Source organism: Stegodyphus dumicola, chromosome 3, assembly GCF_044657685.1.
Source record: "Stegodyphus dumicola isolate Sdum_Otavi_A_Nest chromosome 3, ASM4465768v1".
Classification (NCBI taxonomy): domain Eukaryota; kingdom Metazoa; phylum Arthropoda; class Arachnida; order Araneae; family Eresidae; genus Stegodyphus; species Stegodyphus dumicola.
Window position 1 is genome coordinate 159,517,710 of NC_140770.1, and position 19,487 is coordinate 159,537,196.

The window sequence follows — 19,487 nt, forward strand, 5'->3', positions numbered from 1 at the left end:
ATATTCGAAGCCAATCGCAGATATATTTCATACCTTTGCCGGTTTGTCATTCGGCATTCTATAGAATGCCTAGGAAATATATGAAATGTTAATCACTACCGGCTAGTTTCAGCATTCTATAGTAGAATGCCTGACTTTCATACATTGCCGGTACTACATATAAACACATTTCATAACATGAACATCGTTACGTCTTCAATTGTAAGATTCAATTGTAGCTCAGATAAACATATAGAAGCCTTTATTAACATAATAAAATGAATGCAGGTGCAACAAACAGACAATGATTGTGTTATTTACACTTCTACTCTGAAGATCTCGCATGCAGAGGAATGTCTAAGACAGCAGCCTACGAGTCCTTTGCAGAAACACGAATGTTACATCGTCATGTAAAGAAGTGTGATTGTCATTCCGGGCTTCACTGGTACTTGACTCCTGTTGGGTATGCAGACGTTGTCGTAGACAACCTGAAATAATAATTCCTCTTAGAATTTTATCCTAAAACTTATAAGGATTTATTACTGAGCTACATACTCAGCTACCTTTCGAATTTTCCTGATTTTAGTTTTCAACCCACAGAAGCCGCCGCTTAATGTGATCATGTTTGCCCACGGCTACTTAACCGAACGATAACATTAAACGATGCGAAAAGGTATCCTTCAAAACAGCAAAGGAACTTAACTAATTTAATATAAATATGAATAGAAACATGTAATGAGTTTATTTAGCAGCACTTTATATAGGAAAAAGAGACGTTATGAGTGATTGTCTGTGAGCTTTATGTAAAAGTTCATTTATGAAATGCATTAAATGTTTCTGGGAATTATTTTGTAAGTTTATAAGGTATATCTCGCACTTTCTTGGCGTGCTTTCGTGATGTAGTAGTTCTGCACACTGGGACGGTATTCCAGAGGTCCGCGGTTCGATTCCCGGCGAAGGCGTTGTTAATTTTTCATCTTTCCTGCTTCCAAAAAAATACCTAATGTCACTACAAGGTGCAAGTTAATTTTATAACAATTATTTTTAATTTTGAAACCCTTTCTTGTCTATTCTTGTTTCCCACTTACAACTCCCTACCAGAATGAACTCTTAGAATCAGGTGGAATGCAAATGAGTTAGAAGTAGTATTTAAAGGAAGTTCAACTTACTTCGAAAGAGAGTGCTTAGGAGTCCTTAGCGACACGTGCTTGCCTTCTGATTTATTCATTCTTGAATCTATTACGCTCGGCCGTATTGTACGTGCCTGCTTTAACCACCGGCTAGTTTAAATTAAGGGCCAACTGCGTGAAATATTTGTGTCTAGCTTTACCCTGATTTAAAAGCCTAAGTGGAGGCTTTCCTGTAAGCCCGAGAAGGGGCCGTCTGTCATTATTTCGTCTAGTGAATAAAAGGGTATTTTAACACTTCTCAAATATATGTTGCAAGTACTTAAACTCAGCGATAAGCCGTTACTTAGTTCACTAGGTTCCTCGATATCTGGACATAGACAAAATGCGAGGGACATTACAATTTGATTGATGCTATACTCCTAATTTTAATACTCGGAGGGCGTTCTTATATCAGCTTTCATAGGAAATCTACCGATTTCATGTTTATGTTTTTAGGAAGGTTATTATATATGACATGCTTGCATATATTTCAGAAAGCTCTTGGCAGATATCTTTAGTACGAAGAAGAAAGACGTGTGTCTAATCAATCTCGAAATCAAGAGTTATCAAACATTTTGCGCTAAACTAAACAGAAGTTACTTTTTTTGCCTAATTTTAAATGGTTGGCTATATTAAAAATTAAGCATTCTGTTGACTCAATTCCTTACTTGGTGACATTTTTCAATTAGATGGCATTTTTTAAAAATTATTTTGGCCTTATTTTGAGAATTTATTTCGGTTTAAAATATTCAATTAATATTAATTAATAATAATGTATTCATTATACATTATTATTAATTAATATTAATTGAATGTATTCATAATATAATATTTTATGTAATGTATTCATAATTATGACATATTACATTCATATTTATGTAATGCGTAATGTATTCATTATATAATATTTTGGTAATATTAACCGAAATTTTTATCACAATAAGCGAAGTATTTTCTGTGTTTTCGTGTACAAACGAGCGGAACTTTGCAATACCGGCCAAATTCACGGTTACTTGAAGAGCCAGAAAATGTTTTAAACAAAATGAAAAAGGTTATTAAGAATACAAAAAAAATGTAAACTAACTTTTAAATAAATTCAAATTCTCTACACGTTGAAGTAAACACTAAATAAATTACGTTTAATCTGGAAACCGCAAATTTTAGAAAACTGAAGCTCCACCAGCTGTCGCCAACAAACTAAATTTATTGTTTGCACCAACGTGAGAAATTCTGCTACCTTACCTTAATCATGTGGCTTGCGTGTAAGTGACAAAGATAGAAATCCCATTTTATTCAACCTCTGTTTTTTTTTTAATCCTGCAATAGCAGTCGCGCACACAAGCTCAGTCCATTTCTTTATGTCTCTAAAATTATAAGCATCGTGTTTGCAAAAAACTATAATTAAAATGTATTCGTAGTCTGCATACAATTGCTTCGGGGATTCGTAGTCTGCATACAATTGCTTCGGGGCCACGAATTTGACACCACTGCATTAAAACACGCTGCAACATTCAACAAAAAAATCTAAGCAGTTGAAAATTGTCGAATAAAGATTACTTCAACTACCTCTCCAGCTCACTGGTACCTTTAAAAGGTATTCCCCACCCCTCAAAAGGTGGACCAGTTTTTAGTGTGTTTTGAATCCACAACTTCGGCATCACACAGTTACTAAGAAGGAATACAAGTCCGTATAAATAAACTTGCTAAACATCATGTCTCCTCTTTAAACGGAAAGCTGCAACAACACGTTTGTTCTCTTAGGAAACTAAGAATTTTATTGAGGGAGTGTCCTGAATCTGACAAGTGAAAATAAATAGCAGTGAATAAAGGATTTCTATTTTCGTGTAAATACAGAATGAAGTTTGATGTTTTATCAATGTTCAATTCCATGCGCTTGTTTCTAGTAATCTTGCAGACATACCCTCAATAAAAGCATTCTTGCTGCTTGCTTCCAATAGAGCATATGTACGTGGTGTAATTTCAGTAAAGCGAGTAATAATTCTGGAATGTTGCTTATTAGTATTTAATGGTAGTTGTAGTACGCAACCAAGATATATTTTATACATCCAGAAGAAAAGCAAGGATAAAAAAGTTTATAGAGTAATATTTCAATCTGCTTCATTAAACTACTGTTTAGATATTTATTGTTTGACTAGTTACATATACAGTCAAAATTCTTTAATCTGGACGTCCATAATCCGGAATGATCTATAATCCGGACGTCAAAGCTACAAACTTTCAGCAACGCATGCGCATAATACCTTTCAAGCATGCGCGTTTAATGTATAACGGAAGGTATAAGCTAAAATTATCCAATTATCTATTTCAGTTAATGTTGCAGATTGCGTTGTTTCTTAATCTTCTAATTGGATCCGGCTTATTATTTTTCGCAGACTGTTAGAACAATTTTATAAAAGTAAGCATAAACTTTCGATTATGTCAAAAAGAATTTCCGATTCTGGAGCTACCAAAGCATCTACAAAACGAAAGCATGTTCCGATGTCCATCAAACAAAAAGTGGAATTGCTGCAAAAAAATGGATAAAGGCGTATTCTTTGATTTTCTAATCATTCCGAAATATGTTTATAAATTCCACGGTGCTCTGCGGGGGGGGGGGAACGACGCGGCACGCAATGAACTGGAAGTTGATCTGTCAGCACTACCCTTATCTTCAGGGCAGATGTTTTTATTTTAATCGGCTTATAATTCCTTACTAAATGTAGTATTTCATCTCGATGTACTCCGTCTTTGATATGATTTAAATCAAATTCCTCGTCATTATAAATATCACGAATACATATCAAATAGTTTTCTGGTTAAAATTTTCTAATTTCGACTATGCGTAATGTATGCTTTACGCATGCACGCGTTGAAAGAAATGTTTAATAAAGTAAACAAATAAATATAAAGCTTTTTTATTTGTAAATTTTGATACCCTTTAGATTATAATTGCGCTTTATTTCATAAATTACGGTTTCATATTTTTAATTTTATAATTTCTGCATGCCATCTTACCAGATTTAAACTGATGATCAATAATCCGGAAAAACCGATAATTCGGAATAGCCGAAGTCCCGACGAGTCCGGATTAAAGACTTTTGACTGTATAAACTGTTATTATACAGGGTGACTGCTAATTCATGGTACAAACTTTGAGGGCTGGTACAGGACACTGAAGCAATCACATTTTGTAAATTAATTTTAATTAATTTTTTTAGTTTTAAATTAATTTTAATTAATTTTTTAGTTTTAAATTAATTTTGTAAATTAGTTTGCACTTGTAAACGAGGTTATCAAAATAAAACACTTTCCCTATCATTTGTTCTTTCCTGTGTTTGTGCTTCGATGCTTCACTTTTGGCCATACTTTCCTATATAAAATGTGAATGTCCTGTTCCAGCCCTCAAAGTTTGTACCATGAATTAGCAGTCACCCTGTATATGTAGTTAGATTTCGTTTATTAGTTGTAAATTTATTTTTTTTTAATTTGACATTTTCAAAAATCGTACTCTGTTTCCAAATTTCCTAAGATATTTGAAAATTAGAGCTTTATATCCTTGCAGATCTGACTGTTCCTCGCAAAGTAGGGATTTCGTATTCGTCTTAGTCTATTAGTAACACAACATATACTATTAGTAACACAACATATACTATTAATTAATAATATAATATTTTATCTTTATTAAGTAGATTCAAAAGTAAAATAACTGATCAGTTTTGTAGAAAAGTGTTTGACCTTGAAAAGGAACGGTAAGTAGACTACGTTCGACATCCAGATTTTCTAAAATAATGCAGTTAAATCTATTATACATCACACATTTTAGACGATGTATATTGTATTTACAAAACTAAATTACATAAAATTCTTGTGTTTTAAATGTTCTATTTGACATCCCTTATTCTGAACTATCTTTCGACACTGCATTTTCCAGGATAATAATGCCTTTTGAAGTGGCAGAAGAGGTATCCTGTCCCATTCCTCCCGAACAGCTTTCCATAGTCCTGTTAGGGTTTTGGGACAACGTTTGGATAATGCAGTTTTTAAAAGTCCGAAAGCACAAAAATCCATAGGTGACACATCGGAAGATTTAGTAGGGATACCAGTGAAGGGTATGGCCTTGATATCACTTTTTTGGTGCATTTTGTTTAGGAAATTTACAGTGGATTTTGATGTGTGACTGCTAGCTTTGTCCTGATGGAGTCTCACAGACTGATGGCACTGTGGGTAAAGCGATGGTATTTGAGAAAAATTGGGGATCAAATATGTTCCTGATAGTATTTGGAGTTAATCTTGACATTTTTTTGCACTCTCTTTATTTTTAACTTGCCATTATAAGAAAAACCAGCAACAATCATGAATCCCTTAGAAAAACTTTTTTTCGATTCTTTGAACCATGTACTTAAATTTTTTTCTCCCCTTTTATGATAATAAATGGCTCGTTTTTTTTTTTTTTTTTTTTTTTTTTTTTTTTTTTTTTTTTTTTTTTTTTGTTACAATCATTTAAATACACCCATGCTTCATCTATCGTGACAATTGTTTTCCATTTTTCTGTAGATAAGTGTTTCTCATGATAGAATTCTGCAGCGTGTCCTGCGTAGAGCGATATGCTTTGGAAGAAGACGAAGCACATTGCGTTTTTTTCGCTTTCTTAAGATTTAAATCAACATTTATCATTTTGTTTACAGTGGACACCGAGCATTTTAATGATTTTGCAACTGTCCTTTGACTAGGGGGATTTTCTTTTAACATTAAACAACGTACCTTTTCAAATAGTCGAAGATGTCCGCTTTTTCCTTGGATACTTGTTTGGAATTTTTCTCCCACTTGAGGCTCCAATTTGACGTTTTTTCCTTTCTTGTTGATGATATTACCTATCGAAGCTTTAGATATCACAAAACCATGACTTTCACATCGTTTTTGGCTAACGGAGTATGCATATTTCTCTTCGGAACGAGCGTAAATGTAGCCTTCGACCACTGCTTTGTTAAATTTGCCATTTTGAATGAAAACAAAACTTTCAAGCCACAGACGATAATTTTGACTTTTAAAAATATAGTACAATTGCAATTACTTCTTTTGCAGCAAACGATTTTTTATTACGGCTTACCAAAGTCGTCTAAAAAATGTGCGAACAGCCTCTGTATTATTGATGTTATTTATGAGAATGCTACTTAATATGCTATAAACAATGGTTAAAAATAATATTAAAGTATAATAGTTGGTTTTATTCTTACACTTTCGGTTAAAAATATGTCATATTTTAGGACTACTAGATATTATCCCACAAAATTATTTATCAATATTTTGTCTTTATTTTTGCCACTAATATTTATTACTATATAAGGAATTAAATAAACTGAAATCGAAGTGATAAATTAAAATGTTTATGAAATATATCTGCTTGAATACATGCATTAGATATATTTTCAGAAATTTTTCTGTTTCCATTTAGTTCCATAAACTTTTAGTTCCTTTCATTCCCAATATTTCCTGATAATCTGTGGAAAGTTAAAAATTTTAAAAAAATCAAATGTAATGTAAGCATACACAGAAGGAAAAGAACTGTTGCTAAGTATGTAAATAAACTGCAAAACTAATCTTGTTCTCGAGCACTTCATAACAAATAGAAAAGTACAAAATCATATTTTGAACATCATCAAAAGTTCAAAGGAAAAATTGTCATTTTTAAAGTTATTTAGTGTACCTTTAAGACATCAACTTCAAGGTTTTAAAAAAAAACTTTCGGTTTACGGCATAGAACAAGAACAGCCAGAATTTTGCTTGTAACGACTGGAGAGACAAGTTAAAAGTAGTTTTGGCAAGCTTAATGTATAAGTTTTAAAGTAAAGTAATATATTTGTTTGAAAACTTTTATCAAAATTTACGATTAGAACTTATTGGGATAGGTTAGGTCATAAATATTTCTAGTTACTGTCTCTCAAATATATCAATTATTAGTCACAAAAGTGTTATTTTTCCATCTATTTTCATTGGCTACTTAGTATTGTTATATTCTGCCTCTGATTACTAATAGCAGAAATAAATAATTAAGTAGTTACAGTACACGATAGAATCTAAGGATGGTAGTTTTTGATTTCATTATTAATTATTCAAATGTGAAAGTAGAAAGTTATATTGGTTTACAATTTTCTTCTAGTAGCATTCTTACCTAATACAGAAGGAAACGTGCTTATTTAATACTATTAGTTATCTTAATTATCATTAGTTTTGTCACTAGAAGTAGCATTTAGCTATTAATTTCGATTGAACTCAGCATATCTTGTAAAGTAAGACATTATCTGATTAAAATTCTATGTCTGATAATACCTGTTTCTCATATATTGCGTAAACAATATCTGAAGTGTGTTTTAAAATAAAATACACTCGAGGTATAAAAGTTAATTCCTATTGCTTCTCAGCTTACGAAATTTATTAGCAAACAAAATAAGTCATCAACAAACTCATTGTACTCTAAACCATATACAATAGGGTGGCCGAAAAAACACACTTTTTAAATTTCTTTCTCTGTATTCCGGAGAAGTTGCCTATCTTCTAGCTAAGCAAACTGAAAAAAAAATCAAATAAAATTATATCTTCTGGTCGCTCATCGCACTCCAAATTTTGAAAAATGGTGAAATAATTTTGATGTTTTTCGTCAATTTCTTATAGTCACTAAACTTGCTATCGAAACGTTGTAGGTCCTGATGTGAAGAGACATGAAAGAACCCGAAAACGTTAACTGTAAGTTTAATTTATTCATTGTTTCCGGAAAAAGTTGAAAAAGCACAATTTTTTAACAAATAATGATATTTCGTTACTTTTTCTGCAAACCGTTTAAAGGGTGACTATGAACGCGATAACTGATTGAGAGAATTCCCACGTCGTTGACAAAACCAAACTAAGAAAAGGGAATACTCGTACTAACAGAAATAATTTCTGGAGTCAATCTATTAAGAAAACACTGTTTGGTCTATAATTTGGCTGTAGAAATGACGACACGAGGGTAATTAAAAAAATAATTCAAATCATTTTACAAAAACTGACAACGAGGACACCCTCATAAAAAACTAGGACCAACATATATAGGCTATGTTTCTTCCTCTGCAGGACTTGATAAATATATAGCTTCTACCACAATTTTCCATCAGCATCTCCTATACTCTTGTTCCATAACTTATATAACTACTTGAGTGATGTTGCCACAGGACCCAAATCTTTCAGTGTACCAATCGAAAAAAAACTCGGTGACTGAGTAAAACTTCCAGAGGTTCGCTTTTAAAGTGCTGAATTCTATACTCCTGAAGTTAACAGCAAAGTATTGAGAAAAGATCAATTATACTTATTTGATATTTCTACTGCCATATAAGTCAGGTATAGTTTTAGAAGATTTAATAATCCTTGTCCGCTTTCACATTCAAGATGATAGCAAATAGAGTTATCAGATTTTTTCCGCGTTTAGAAAGTGTACTGATGAAATTAGAAGACGAGATATATAATTTTGAGTTGTTACACACTTCTCTGGTTCTCCAAAATTTCACAGACGGTCCAAAGATAGTTTTTAAAGCCATAAGAACATCATGATATCTAACTCAAAATTTATTGCAAGTCATTTTTCCCGTAATTCAGGGAAATGCTTTCTTTTCTCATAGAAAAAAAAAAAAAAAACCTTGCAATTATTCTAGATGAAAAATGGCAGACCAGAAAACTAGCACTGCGTCGATTGTTTAAAGCTCGATCATTTTCCAAGACTGTTCGAAACTTTACCAAGCCAAAACTCAACTGTGAAGCCACAGACTACATCAGAATTGTAAGTTACATAGTTGTAACTACATAGTTGCAATATCTCTGCTCTTCTATGATTAACTTTACGTATGAGGACATCGGAATCAATTAAATTCTAGCACATCGCTGCAACTGGATTTCCAAAGCATCCTTTGTCCCACCCAGACCCGACGATAGTGTATCAAACTTGTGACCGAAGCATCTAAAAGGGTGTGTGGCACTGACACAAGAGACGGCTTAATAACGACCACCCTCCTATCAACATGTACTATGCCTTGGGGTTTCCCAAAAGCTAATTTTAAAGTACTAAATAAATATATTCACCATTTCTTTACTTAAAAGGGAAAAAATAAAAGGATTAGAAATTACGAAATGTTGCTATTTTTGCAAGAAACTGCGTATCTTGAGCTTTTTGCGCAATCAGTAAATAATTTGAAATTATGGGTTTTAAACTTTTTTCCTGTTTTATGTTGTGTAGAGAATTTTTCTGATAGCGTTATAAAAACTAGGTGAATGATTTTCTGATTTATGGGAATTTTAATTTTATTTGATTCTGAATTATTTATTTTAAGGCTTTAATTTTGGGGAAAACAGATGCTTCTGGGAATATTATTTAGTTTAAATGAATATTATTTATTTTCTTTTATTTGCAAATTTTGTACAAGCTTTGATTCATTGTGAAAGAAGCAGGGAAAGGGAAGCCATTTTTGCCAAGTCATGATTTCGCGCGCTTGGTCCTTTAGAATGTTCTAGAAGGAATTTCATTGTTAGTTGACCTTAAGAGAGGAAGTACGTGACAGAAAGGTCAAAGGTTGCTACTTGTCTTTCAATGTAAGTCATTCAGGTTTTTGACGATTGAGGGTCCGGTTGTTGGCTAAGTGAAGAAGGGCGCGCATGCGCGATCACCCTTATTTCCGCATTCAGGGGTTGAAAACAAAAATTTTGCCAAAATTAAGGGGCGATAAGTGAAGCCATAGTGGGAGCCCGCGTTTTGTGAAGGAGACGAAGGAAATTTGAGTTGGAAGGACTTACTCACTCTCTTACTGACTGGCGTGTGAAACTTACGTTGGACGTTACTCGTGAAGCTTGCTCTTGGGATGAGCAAGAACAGGCGAGCCGTAATTGCCTAGAAAAACGTTTCTGGCCGGAAGCTGCAAACATGCTCCTTTGCCGCGTTCTGGTAAAAAGGCGAAATTTGAACCAGTTATCTGCGTGTTGACTTAAGACTTTCAAGACCAAGCGGATAGCCGTCCTGGGCAGCAGTGCTCCTGTTTCTGTTTTATAGACTTAAAAAATTAGCTTCGTCATTATGAAAACCAGTTACCTGCGTGTGTGTGTTTTCGCAAATAGTGCCCGGACAGGATGATGTCTTCTGAAACTTCCATTTTGTGACCGTAAAGATGAGCCCCGTCGACGTCAACGCTTATTAGGATACGAGTCCTCCACTTCAAGATGTCTACACAAGATAAGTTTTATTTTTTTTGTGTGTGTTTGAACTTTAAGTAAGTTTTTCAAAAACGTCCTTAGAATGTAAAAACAACGTCGAATCTCAAAATTAATTCTCAGGCTATCAATTGTTTCCCTTTCCCCTTTTAAATTACCAAGACAAACCTTAAAGTTTTTTATATGAATTTAAATGTAAATGAGAAAAAAAAAAGTAAATGACAAATTGAAGAATTCCCCTTAGACTCTCTGATGAGGTTAAGATTTTATTTTATTTTTTTTTGTGATGAAATTGAATAAACTGATATTTAATCTGGAAACCTATTAAAGTATGTTTTCTTTATATATTTAATATGTTTTTCCTATATATCTTGTATATGTTTTTCTTATGTTTTCGATCCTCTCACGGCGCGGTCCCGGGATACATTTTTTTCACAACGCAAAAATGCTTTACCGTTTCACTATACGATCACTAAAAGTTTGGTAGTTGGAAAATTCTTAAGAGTTTAGTTTCCTCCCTAAGAGGAAGTAGAAACCTCTCACGGCAAGTAGTTTCTTATTTAACAATGGTGCCGTGAAGTAAGCTTCATAACATTATTTCCCGGCGTGAAATAAAGCAACTTAACATTTACATGCCCACAAAGTTCCCATTAGAAACAATTGCATTTCGATAGTAATAAGCTTACTAATAATAATAAAAAATGACAAAAACAGCAAAATTTTGTTTCAAAATTATGATTGCGATGCGCGAACGGAATGTATAATTTGATTTGAAAATATTTCATTTCATTTTGCTTCACTGGCCGATGGGCAGTTTTCCAGGAGTATAATAATAGAAATATAAAAAAGTGTTTCTTAGGCCCACTTTAACATACGTATAAACATTGAAAGTAATAGATCTTAAAAAGTCTGATATTCAATACGGCCACAGCATCAGTTAGGTCAAAAGGTAGCCATTCAGTAGAACAGAAATTTGTTGCGTTATTTTCAACACAAGTAGACAAGGACGTGTTTCAAGTAAATATCGTATTAATAAATTTAGTAAATAACGTACAAGTGAATTTCAAATAACTACCTAAGGTATTGAGTAAATACGTACTTCTCCGTCTTTATCAACAACTGTGATCTTCCAGAAGGATTCAGGTTCTCTTGATCGGACATTTTCGAATCGTCTGATGATAAGACAGCGATAAATTGGTGAGGAACTGAATGAAATGATATCTCCGTCTGATTCGAGTGGTCCTAGGAAGAGTTTAAATTGGCTTTCTGCTTGTTTTAGGGCTTCCATAATGGTCATCATTGGAGAAAGTGTAACCTTCACCTCTGGTATCGTTCTGGTTCCCAGGACACGTATAGTCACATCAGGCTTTGTAAAGAAAGTTTAAAAAGTCATTTTATTATGAGCATGATATAAATTAAATAAATATATTTATAATGATCATGAAGTAAGTTAACAAAGACTTATCATGAAGGTCACGAAGGCTATGAAGGTAAGTTAACAAAGACTTTACTTTCTGTGTTCTTAAACAGAATGTCATTATGTAACTGACGTTATTTTGGTTCCTGTGACTCAGTATATATCTAATTTTATACGATAACTTGAATGTTGTGAATAAATACGTGTTTCACAGGTGAAGATACTACGAGTTATTTTTTGTACTATACATGGGTAATAATAACACTTGTGTACGTGCTCTGATTTATTAGTCACTACACGACCTAGATCGCTCTGGAAAACCTCCTTATTAGGTGGGAGGCAGGATCCAGGCAAAACGCCACCTAGGAGATGGAGTATAGGTCACGACTGCTGAAGGCCCAGTCCCCATGCATACCGGGCAATAGATGTTTTGTATTCTCCTGAATCCGCCACTCGGTCCGGATCTACGGGGTCACCACTTCCGGATTTGGAACTTTATGAGGAGTGTGGCCCTGTAAGCACAATGGCACAGGCGTTATTCCTTTGCTGAGACCCTAGTTTGGGTACTTAACGCCAGTCTCCAATTAGTTCAACAGTATAGGACGATCTTCCCTCGGGATACTGGAACTGCCAGACTTTTTTATGCCTAGACAGTTAAGGTGGAGATTCTAGCTAGTGTTATATAAAACTGCCGGGTGGGGTCATACATGGGTAGGTAAACATTTATCTTTTATCCAATTTTGTTATTCAGGCACACTAGAATCAAATTTTAATGTTCTCCTTACTGAGGATTATTGTGGGAGAAGTGCAGAAAAGTAATCAAAATACATATATCTAAATCATTCACCAACATTTTGGCGTATTACATTTTTGTGATGATCAAGAGTCAGTTTGGTGATAGACAGCCGAATATGCACCGGCAAAAAATCGGCATCAGCAAGATCGGGTTGATTACAAAAATTAATTAACATATTTCCTAATTAATTTTTATCGATATAAAGCTCTATCTGATATGTCGAGCATTTAACACAGTTAAGGCATTAAGTACACTATACTCTATATAGCACAGTTTTATTAAAATACCATAAGTTAGAGTAACTACGAAATATTTATTAGCCAATAAGAGGGTTTGCTTACCTCAAATAGAACATAAATCAAAGTTAACAATCTTCACAATGTATTGAGAAAATAAATAACAAGAGACTCATTTTAAAGTTTTTAAATGTCCTCAGGTTTCTATTACGCAATATTATCAGAAGTATATTCCATTAAGGCTTCGTCATCAAAACGGAGGTAGAATCTTCTCTCGCCAACATATCCTTTGGTGCTCATTTTTTGACGTTGCCGAGTTTCACTACGCAAAAGTGACACTAATTTATTCCAACAGCGTCGTGTAGTAAGGAAAAAAATGATATAAAACCATATAATATTAAAGAAAAAATACACCAAAATTAGTTAATATATTTTTTAAACTATTAACTGATTTTTTAAAAGGTATACATTTTGCATGCAGCAAATGGAGAATACAAATATAAAACGCAGGAACACAATAGAACACTAGAAAAAATGCGAAGAAAGCAAAACTAAAATAGAAAATAAGAAACAGGTTGAATGTATTTGAATGAAATTATTTAAAAGTCAAATTAAGGGGTTTGATGTCAAATGTTGAAAACTTGTATCGATAAAAGTTGATCCATCAAATATATTAAAACCGTACTTTTATGCAAATAGAATCCGGGATTTTATTTCTGAAAACTTGCTTATATTTGTAAAATTAAATATCATAATAATAGAAAAAATAATTAAACATAAATATAATAAAGCGTTTTTCAAAACCTTTTGCTCATATTCTTAATCTAATTGCTATATTTAAGTTATTTTATAATATTACATTTATTATGATGATGCTGTTTACTGCATATTATTAAGAAAAATGAGTCAATGAAGGGTCGATGAAGAAAGCTAATCCTTTAAAAAGGGGTCAATGCAAGAAAAGTTTAGGAATCCCTGGTCTACGCATAACAAGAGCTACCGTGGCGCTTCAGAGACGTTTATTCCAAATACTTTTCTTCTTTCCAATTATTTTTTAAGTCACAATACGAAAAAAAAAGGTTTAATTTTGGATGTATGTGTTAATTCTTTTTCATCACTTCTTGCTGGGGCATCCTGTATCTTAAGACTTTTTTTGATATTCTTCTCTGACTGTTAAATGCCTTCAAGAGCAGAATGTATTGGATTGAAAAACTGAATCCATTTCAACACAGATGCCGATGGAAGAACAGATGAATCGCTTGTATTATAAGTATACCTTGCTAAGCCTACTTTAAGCAAAAATTTCAGTGTGAGTTTCGATCTGTGACACTTCCGATCTGTTCGATACTTTGATACTTTTTGTTGTCAGCAAGGGAGATTTTCATGTTTTTACGAGAGCCTCAGTGAATCCCATATAATGCCTGGCGAATGGTGAGTCCAAATGGTGAAGATCTCTGTATGAGAAGAATCTAAGGAGAAAAAAAGAACTAAGGTGACTTGCATCTTAGTCATTATCTGCACTGGAAGGCAGTGTTAGCATCGTGAAGCTTCGAATAAGGAATTCTGCTTTAAACGTGTCGTAAAAACATGTAAATCGAAGCAAATCCTGTTGAAAAGAAAATAATTTAGAATCAACAGAGCTATGCAAGTAGTTCCATGTGCTGAAGGTTTGAGAAAAGTCCAAGAAGTGCTTGGTGATCGTAGAATTTGTAGTGAGAGGTCAGGTGAATTTACTACATCAAACATCACCTTGGAAATCAAAATTCAGAAAACTACATCTCATTTTCTAAGATTTTCAGTACATCGAGTGAATATTGAAATCTTTTCAGGAGGGAACTGGCTTCAGAATATAATTTAGCAGTCTCCAAAATTTTGCAGAGGAATTTCGAGAGTCCTCGAATAATTTTATGGCTAAAATTTTGGTCAAATCTCCTTGGTATATGCACAGTAGCGAAGTCGTCAGCAGCTAAACTTCTGGAAGCAAGAGTACCGGAATTATGGAGTTCCTTCTTATGTTGCGCTGCGGAAGAACTTAAAATTTTTACGTCTGTTGAAGGTATGTATGGGCATGTTGTGGAAGTAACCAAATGGTTGGATCTATGAAATGATGCTCGTTTCTTGAGGAAGTTAAAGAATGCAGTTCTAAATCATGCATATATGGTTAAGGTATCTTTCGCGATTAAAATCATAATATAAAGTTAATAACAACTAACTAACTATAATTTGAACAGGCTTACCGGAGGACGAGTGTGTATTGGGATTAAAAGTGGTGGCGGACATGGCTGCGGGCTTTGCATTGCGTGTGGCGGCAGGCCTTGAGGAAAGAATACCCCAGCAAACATGCTGTTTTGAACCATTGGTGGAGATAATGGCCGTGAAGGTGATAGTGGCTGTTCTGAGGGAATGATTGGACGAATGTTTACCATACCAGGACTAGGCGGACGAGATCTGGAATTAATAAGTTCTTGGAGTGCCATCTCTTGGAGGGAAGTTCTGGATTTTACCTGAAACGAATGGTATTTGGTTTTTGTTTATTGCACCGAACAATAAGTAAATAACATTTAACATAAAAATAAGCAACATAAGAAATTATCCCTAATTTAAATACGCTAAGTAGAAATATACCGTATTTGCTCGTATATATTCTCCCTAGTTTTTCAGCGCCATTTTCTGAAAATGCTAAAAGCGCTCAAATTTCCCCTTTTTCTGTGCTTCCAGAGATCGAGCACCCTGAATTTTAAAACTATTTCATCTACACAGTAACTGTTTTCGTCTTGCTAAGAAGCACATATCCTGCAAATTTCCTACGAAGTCCATTCCAAAATCTTTCCTTTCTAACAGTTGAATATTATGCCATCCTAATGCAAGAACCAACTCATCACCAATGAAGCAAACATGAGCATACAATTCTCCGAATCGGCATCCCCCTAAACATTTGTACTTAATTTATGGATGATTTGAGGCCTAAGGAGTAGCAGAGACTATAATAAAAGCAGGCGAGATTCGCGTGATAGAGAAGTAGAAATGAAGATATATTATTATATCTTTTAATGTTATTATCTGACTGGAATGTAGGTTTCTTTTAAAGGAATTGTATTACGATAGTTACCTTTAATTTCTCTATGACGAAGTTTCATTTGTTATGGTTTTACTGTAACCGGAGATTAAATTTTTTGCATAATTTTCCCTTCTTGAATCTCGGACGAGAAAACTAGTAAAAAAAGGGGGAGATAAATACGTGAGCACTCGACAATGGCCGAGCGGTAAAGCCGCTGAGCACTGGTTGTTTGATCTGGTTTCGAATTCTGGTGAACACGCTGGTTGCATGAGTGTTTTTGGAGATTCACTTGGATGTGAGTGAAGCCCTCTACGACGGCTTTCTCTCTTTTTACTGAATACACAAGATTATGGTTCGAATACGTTGGCATACATACTAGACCTGAATCCTCTAAACGTGATTGCACACTTTAGAATTATGATTTATAGAAATAAACCTTCTCAAAGATACTGCGGGAGTTCAGATTTGCGTTTTTAAATATATAATAATTAATTCCACAAGAATGGTTTCAAAGGATATTAATCTCCAATTGCTGTATATCAGTTGTAGGTCGCAAGGAATTTTCTCCTTCCCTGCCACATGCCTTGGAGGTGTAATTGGAAACACGTTCGGCTAGGAGTAGAAAGGTATGGTGTTTGAATCCCGGTGAAAGTATCTCAGATTTTTCAATTTTTCTGCAGCTAGGTAGGCCTAGTGATTCTAAACGATGCAGCACAAATTTCTAATTATTTTGGACAATTATAATTTTTTAAATTTGTTCTGTCCCTTTCCCCGAAAATACACTGCATTTTCTTCTGTATTTTTCTATTAACACCGGTTTCTGTATATTATTATTAAATTTTAAGCATTAGTGTAGTAGTTTGTAACTGAATAAACTGTTGCTATACACGAAGCTTTGTGCTTAACATCTGCCAGTAAATTGAATTTACTTATCTGTGGAACCCAGCCAAAGCGTAGAAAAGAAGAAATATAGTCACAGATGTTAGTCTTTGAGAAAGTCAACAAGAGTTTAGCCCCTTCGCGCCGACTGCCAGCAACGAACACACTTATCTACCGGCCGACACGCAGGCGTGCCAGAGCATTGTTGCATTCTCTACCGACTGTCACGTATTTGTGCCAGTACCTTGGAACATTTTTCAAACTATAATTTCTGCCACAAGATGGCACTGTATATCCATATGGTTTCAGATACATGTGCATTAGACCTTCTACTTGAAATGAGAGAAGCATGACTCACATACACGTGTTTTTGAATATATAAACAAACGGGGAACTAAATGTTTCCGAATGGCGTGATTTATGACGTCTCTTTAAATCGCACTTTATTCGCACGTGGTAGTTGTTTATTGTAAGTAGAAGTTTTATATACGCTAAAGCGTTGAGTATTTCGGTTTACAGTTCAGTTTTTAGAAAATAATTAGATCTTGTTAGACGTGAATTCTTTCTGTTTTTACCGTTTCAATGTCGAAGCGTCGAAAATGTTTAACAGAGCATGAAATAGCAGAAATGATGCAAAATATTTCAGATATTGATTCTGAAATTCTGATATTGATTCTGAAAGATTAACTGAAAGACATTTTCCAAAACTTTGTTCAGAAGAGACTGATAAGAAAATGAGACGACGATGCTTCGTTTGTTCACATTCCCGGAAAAATCCTCCAAAATGGCAAATGAGTTATTACGAATTCAAGGAATGTAACGTAGGACTGTGTGTAGATCCCTGTTTTAAAATTTTTCATACGAAAAGAAAATTTTAAGTAATATATTTAGTTTTCAGATTATAATGTTAAAAGTCATAAAATGGTGAGTAATTAAAATAAAATGTGTAAAATATGCATTTAAACAAGAAATAAGGTAATTAAAGTATATATATATAAAGCATAAGCCGTTTAAATACTCTATAGAGCATTATTAAACAATGCGTTGATACTTCGGAAATTTCATAGATTTAGGCTTAGTAGCAAAAAAGCCCCCCCCCCGGCCCTGGAGAGACGCTCGCGGAAGACACTGCCGGCCTCCGCGATAAGCGCGCGTTTTCGCTACCCGGCTCGAAGGGGTTAGAATAGCAATACAGCAATACAATATTTTCACGTTGTCACATTGTGCAAATGCTGTAGAGAGAAATCAGGTTAATAATGTTAGGATATACAATGGTAATATAAAGATGGAGCTGAGGTAAGTTACGTACATGAGTAATTTGTATGAAAATAGAAGAACAAAAATAAGGAACTGAATGCTGTGGGTAAACCTGTAATGCATAAGAAAAAATTTACACGATATAACTGTAAACAAATAGCTATTAGAGGTTTTTAAAAACGCCAAACATCTAATCATGTATAATTAGTTAAACAAAAACGAAACTTACAGAGAGCAAAATGCTACAAACGACAGGTTAATGAAATAAATTATTTATTATTTTACTGGTAAATCCAAGCTACATGTTATTAGCCATGTTATCGGTTCAGCATATAAGAATATCTTTTGAGAGTGGTATTAAGTCAGTGTCTTTAGATACTTAGATATTTAGATCATTTTTCACTAGCCGTTTTAACCATATCTTTTATAACTGTATATATTATCGTCTCACCTATAGAATGACGTTGTAGGATTCCGCAATGTCTCTAAGCTTGTGTCAATGTTCTGAAAATCCTTCTAGACTGGAAGCGGGGTATCGCTCTAGTCGAGAACAAATGACCAAATCTTAAATAAGAAGCTCCTAAGTGAAACGAAAGCACTATTTGTGCGACAGGCAAACCTGCGCTGCTTGGGGGTTTTAAATCAACATAATAGAAAGTTAAATTCTAGTGTAGCCTAGTCTGTGACTACACGCAGAATAAGGTACTTATGTTGGCTCAAAATAAATACCGGTGCATAACTTTAAACATTGGCTAACAAGATGCTAAAGCCAGAATAAATTTGGTAGAGCTGGCGATAATCCGTAACTGCAAAGGCTGCCAGTATTTCTAACTCTAAACATTGAAACCATTGGCTTAAATGCAAAATAATTCATCTGCAGGTCTTGATAAGATTGACCTTTTTATCAGTCTTCTTCTTGTTTACGATTTTGCGAAGATTTTTGGCCTTGGTCTAGCCTGCAGCTAGATCATATGGAATAAGACAACAACAATAACAACAAAATAATTAATTGGCAGTCTGGTGGGAACTACGAAATGAAGAAATTATAGTAAAGGTTCAACTCAGAAGAAATGAGCAGACCTTGGGATAGAAACAACTTTCATTTCTTTATTCAGTTCTTCAACATTTCGTTGGGAAGATTCGACAAGTTTACATTTTACATCTGCGTGTTTCATCTCCACATGCCTTTTAAATTTCACGCGTCTCTTGCATTCGTTTGTAAGCAATTCGTAACATACGACACACTGAGGGTTTACTCAGTGTGTCGTAAATAGAAATACCACAGCCAGTAAATAGAAATTTCAAATAATTCCTGTCATATTTACGAAAATATTTTTTCATTGAACTGCTTCTCATGAGTCCTACTCCTTAAATTTTTCTTTCACCTTTTTCATCACTTCAAAATGAAATACCACAGATTAAAACTATCTAAATGCCTACAATGCAAACTTGATGATGATCTTTAAAAATA

At 34.0% G+C, this 19,487-nt stretch overlaps 1 protein-coding gene across 1 annotated transcript in view; it reads right to left on the minus strand.

Annotated features, from left to right (window-relative positions):
- Positions 1 to 224: 224 nt before the first annotated feature.
- LOC118203580 (uncharacterized) overlaps positions 225 to 19,487 on the minus strand; it is a 109,692-nt gene continuing 90,429 nt past the window's right edge. Inside the window, exons 4-6 of the mRNA XM_035375866.1 lie at positions 15,060 to 15,326; positions 11,473 to 11,739; positions 225 to 467 (exon numbers count right to left, since the gene is read on the minus strand). Of these exons, the coding sequence (XP_035231757.1) occupies positions 378 to 467; positions 11,473 to 11,739; positions 15,060 to 15,326 (624 nt within the window). The 3' untranslated portion in view covers positions 225 to 377. The remainder of the gene's footprint in view (positions 468 to 11,472; positions 11,740 to 15,059; positions 15,327 to 19,487) is intronic.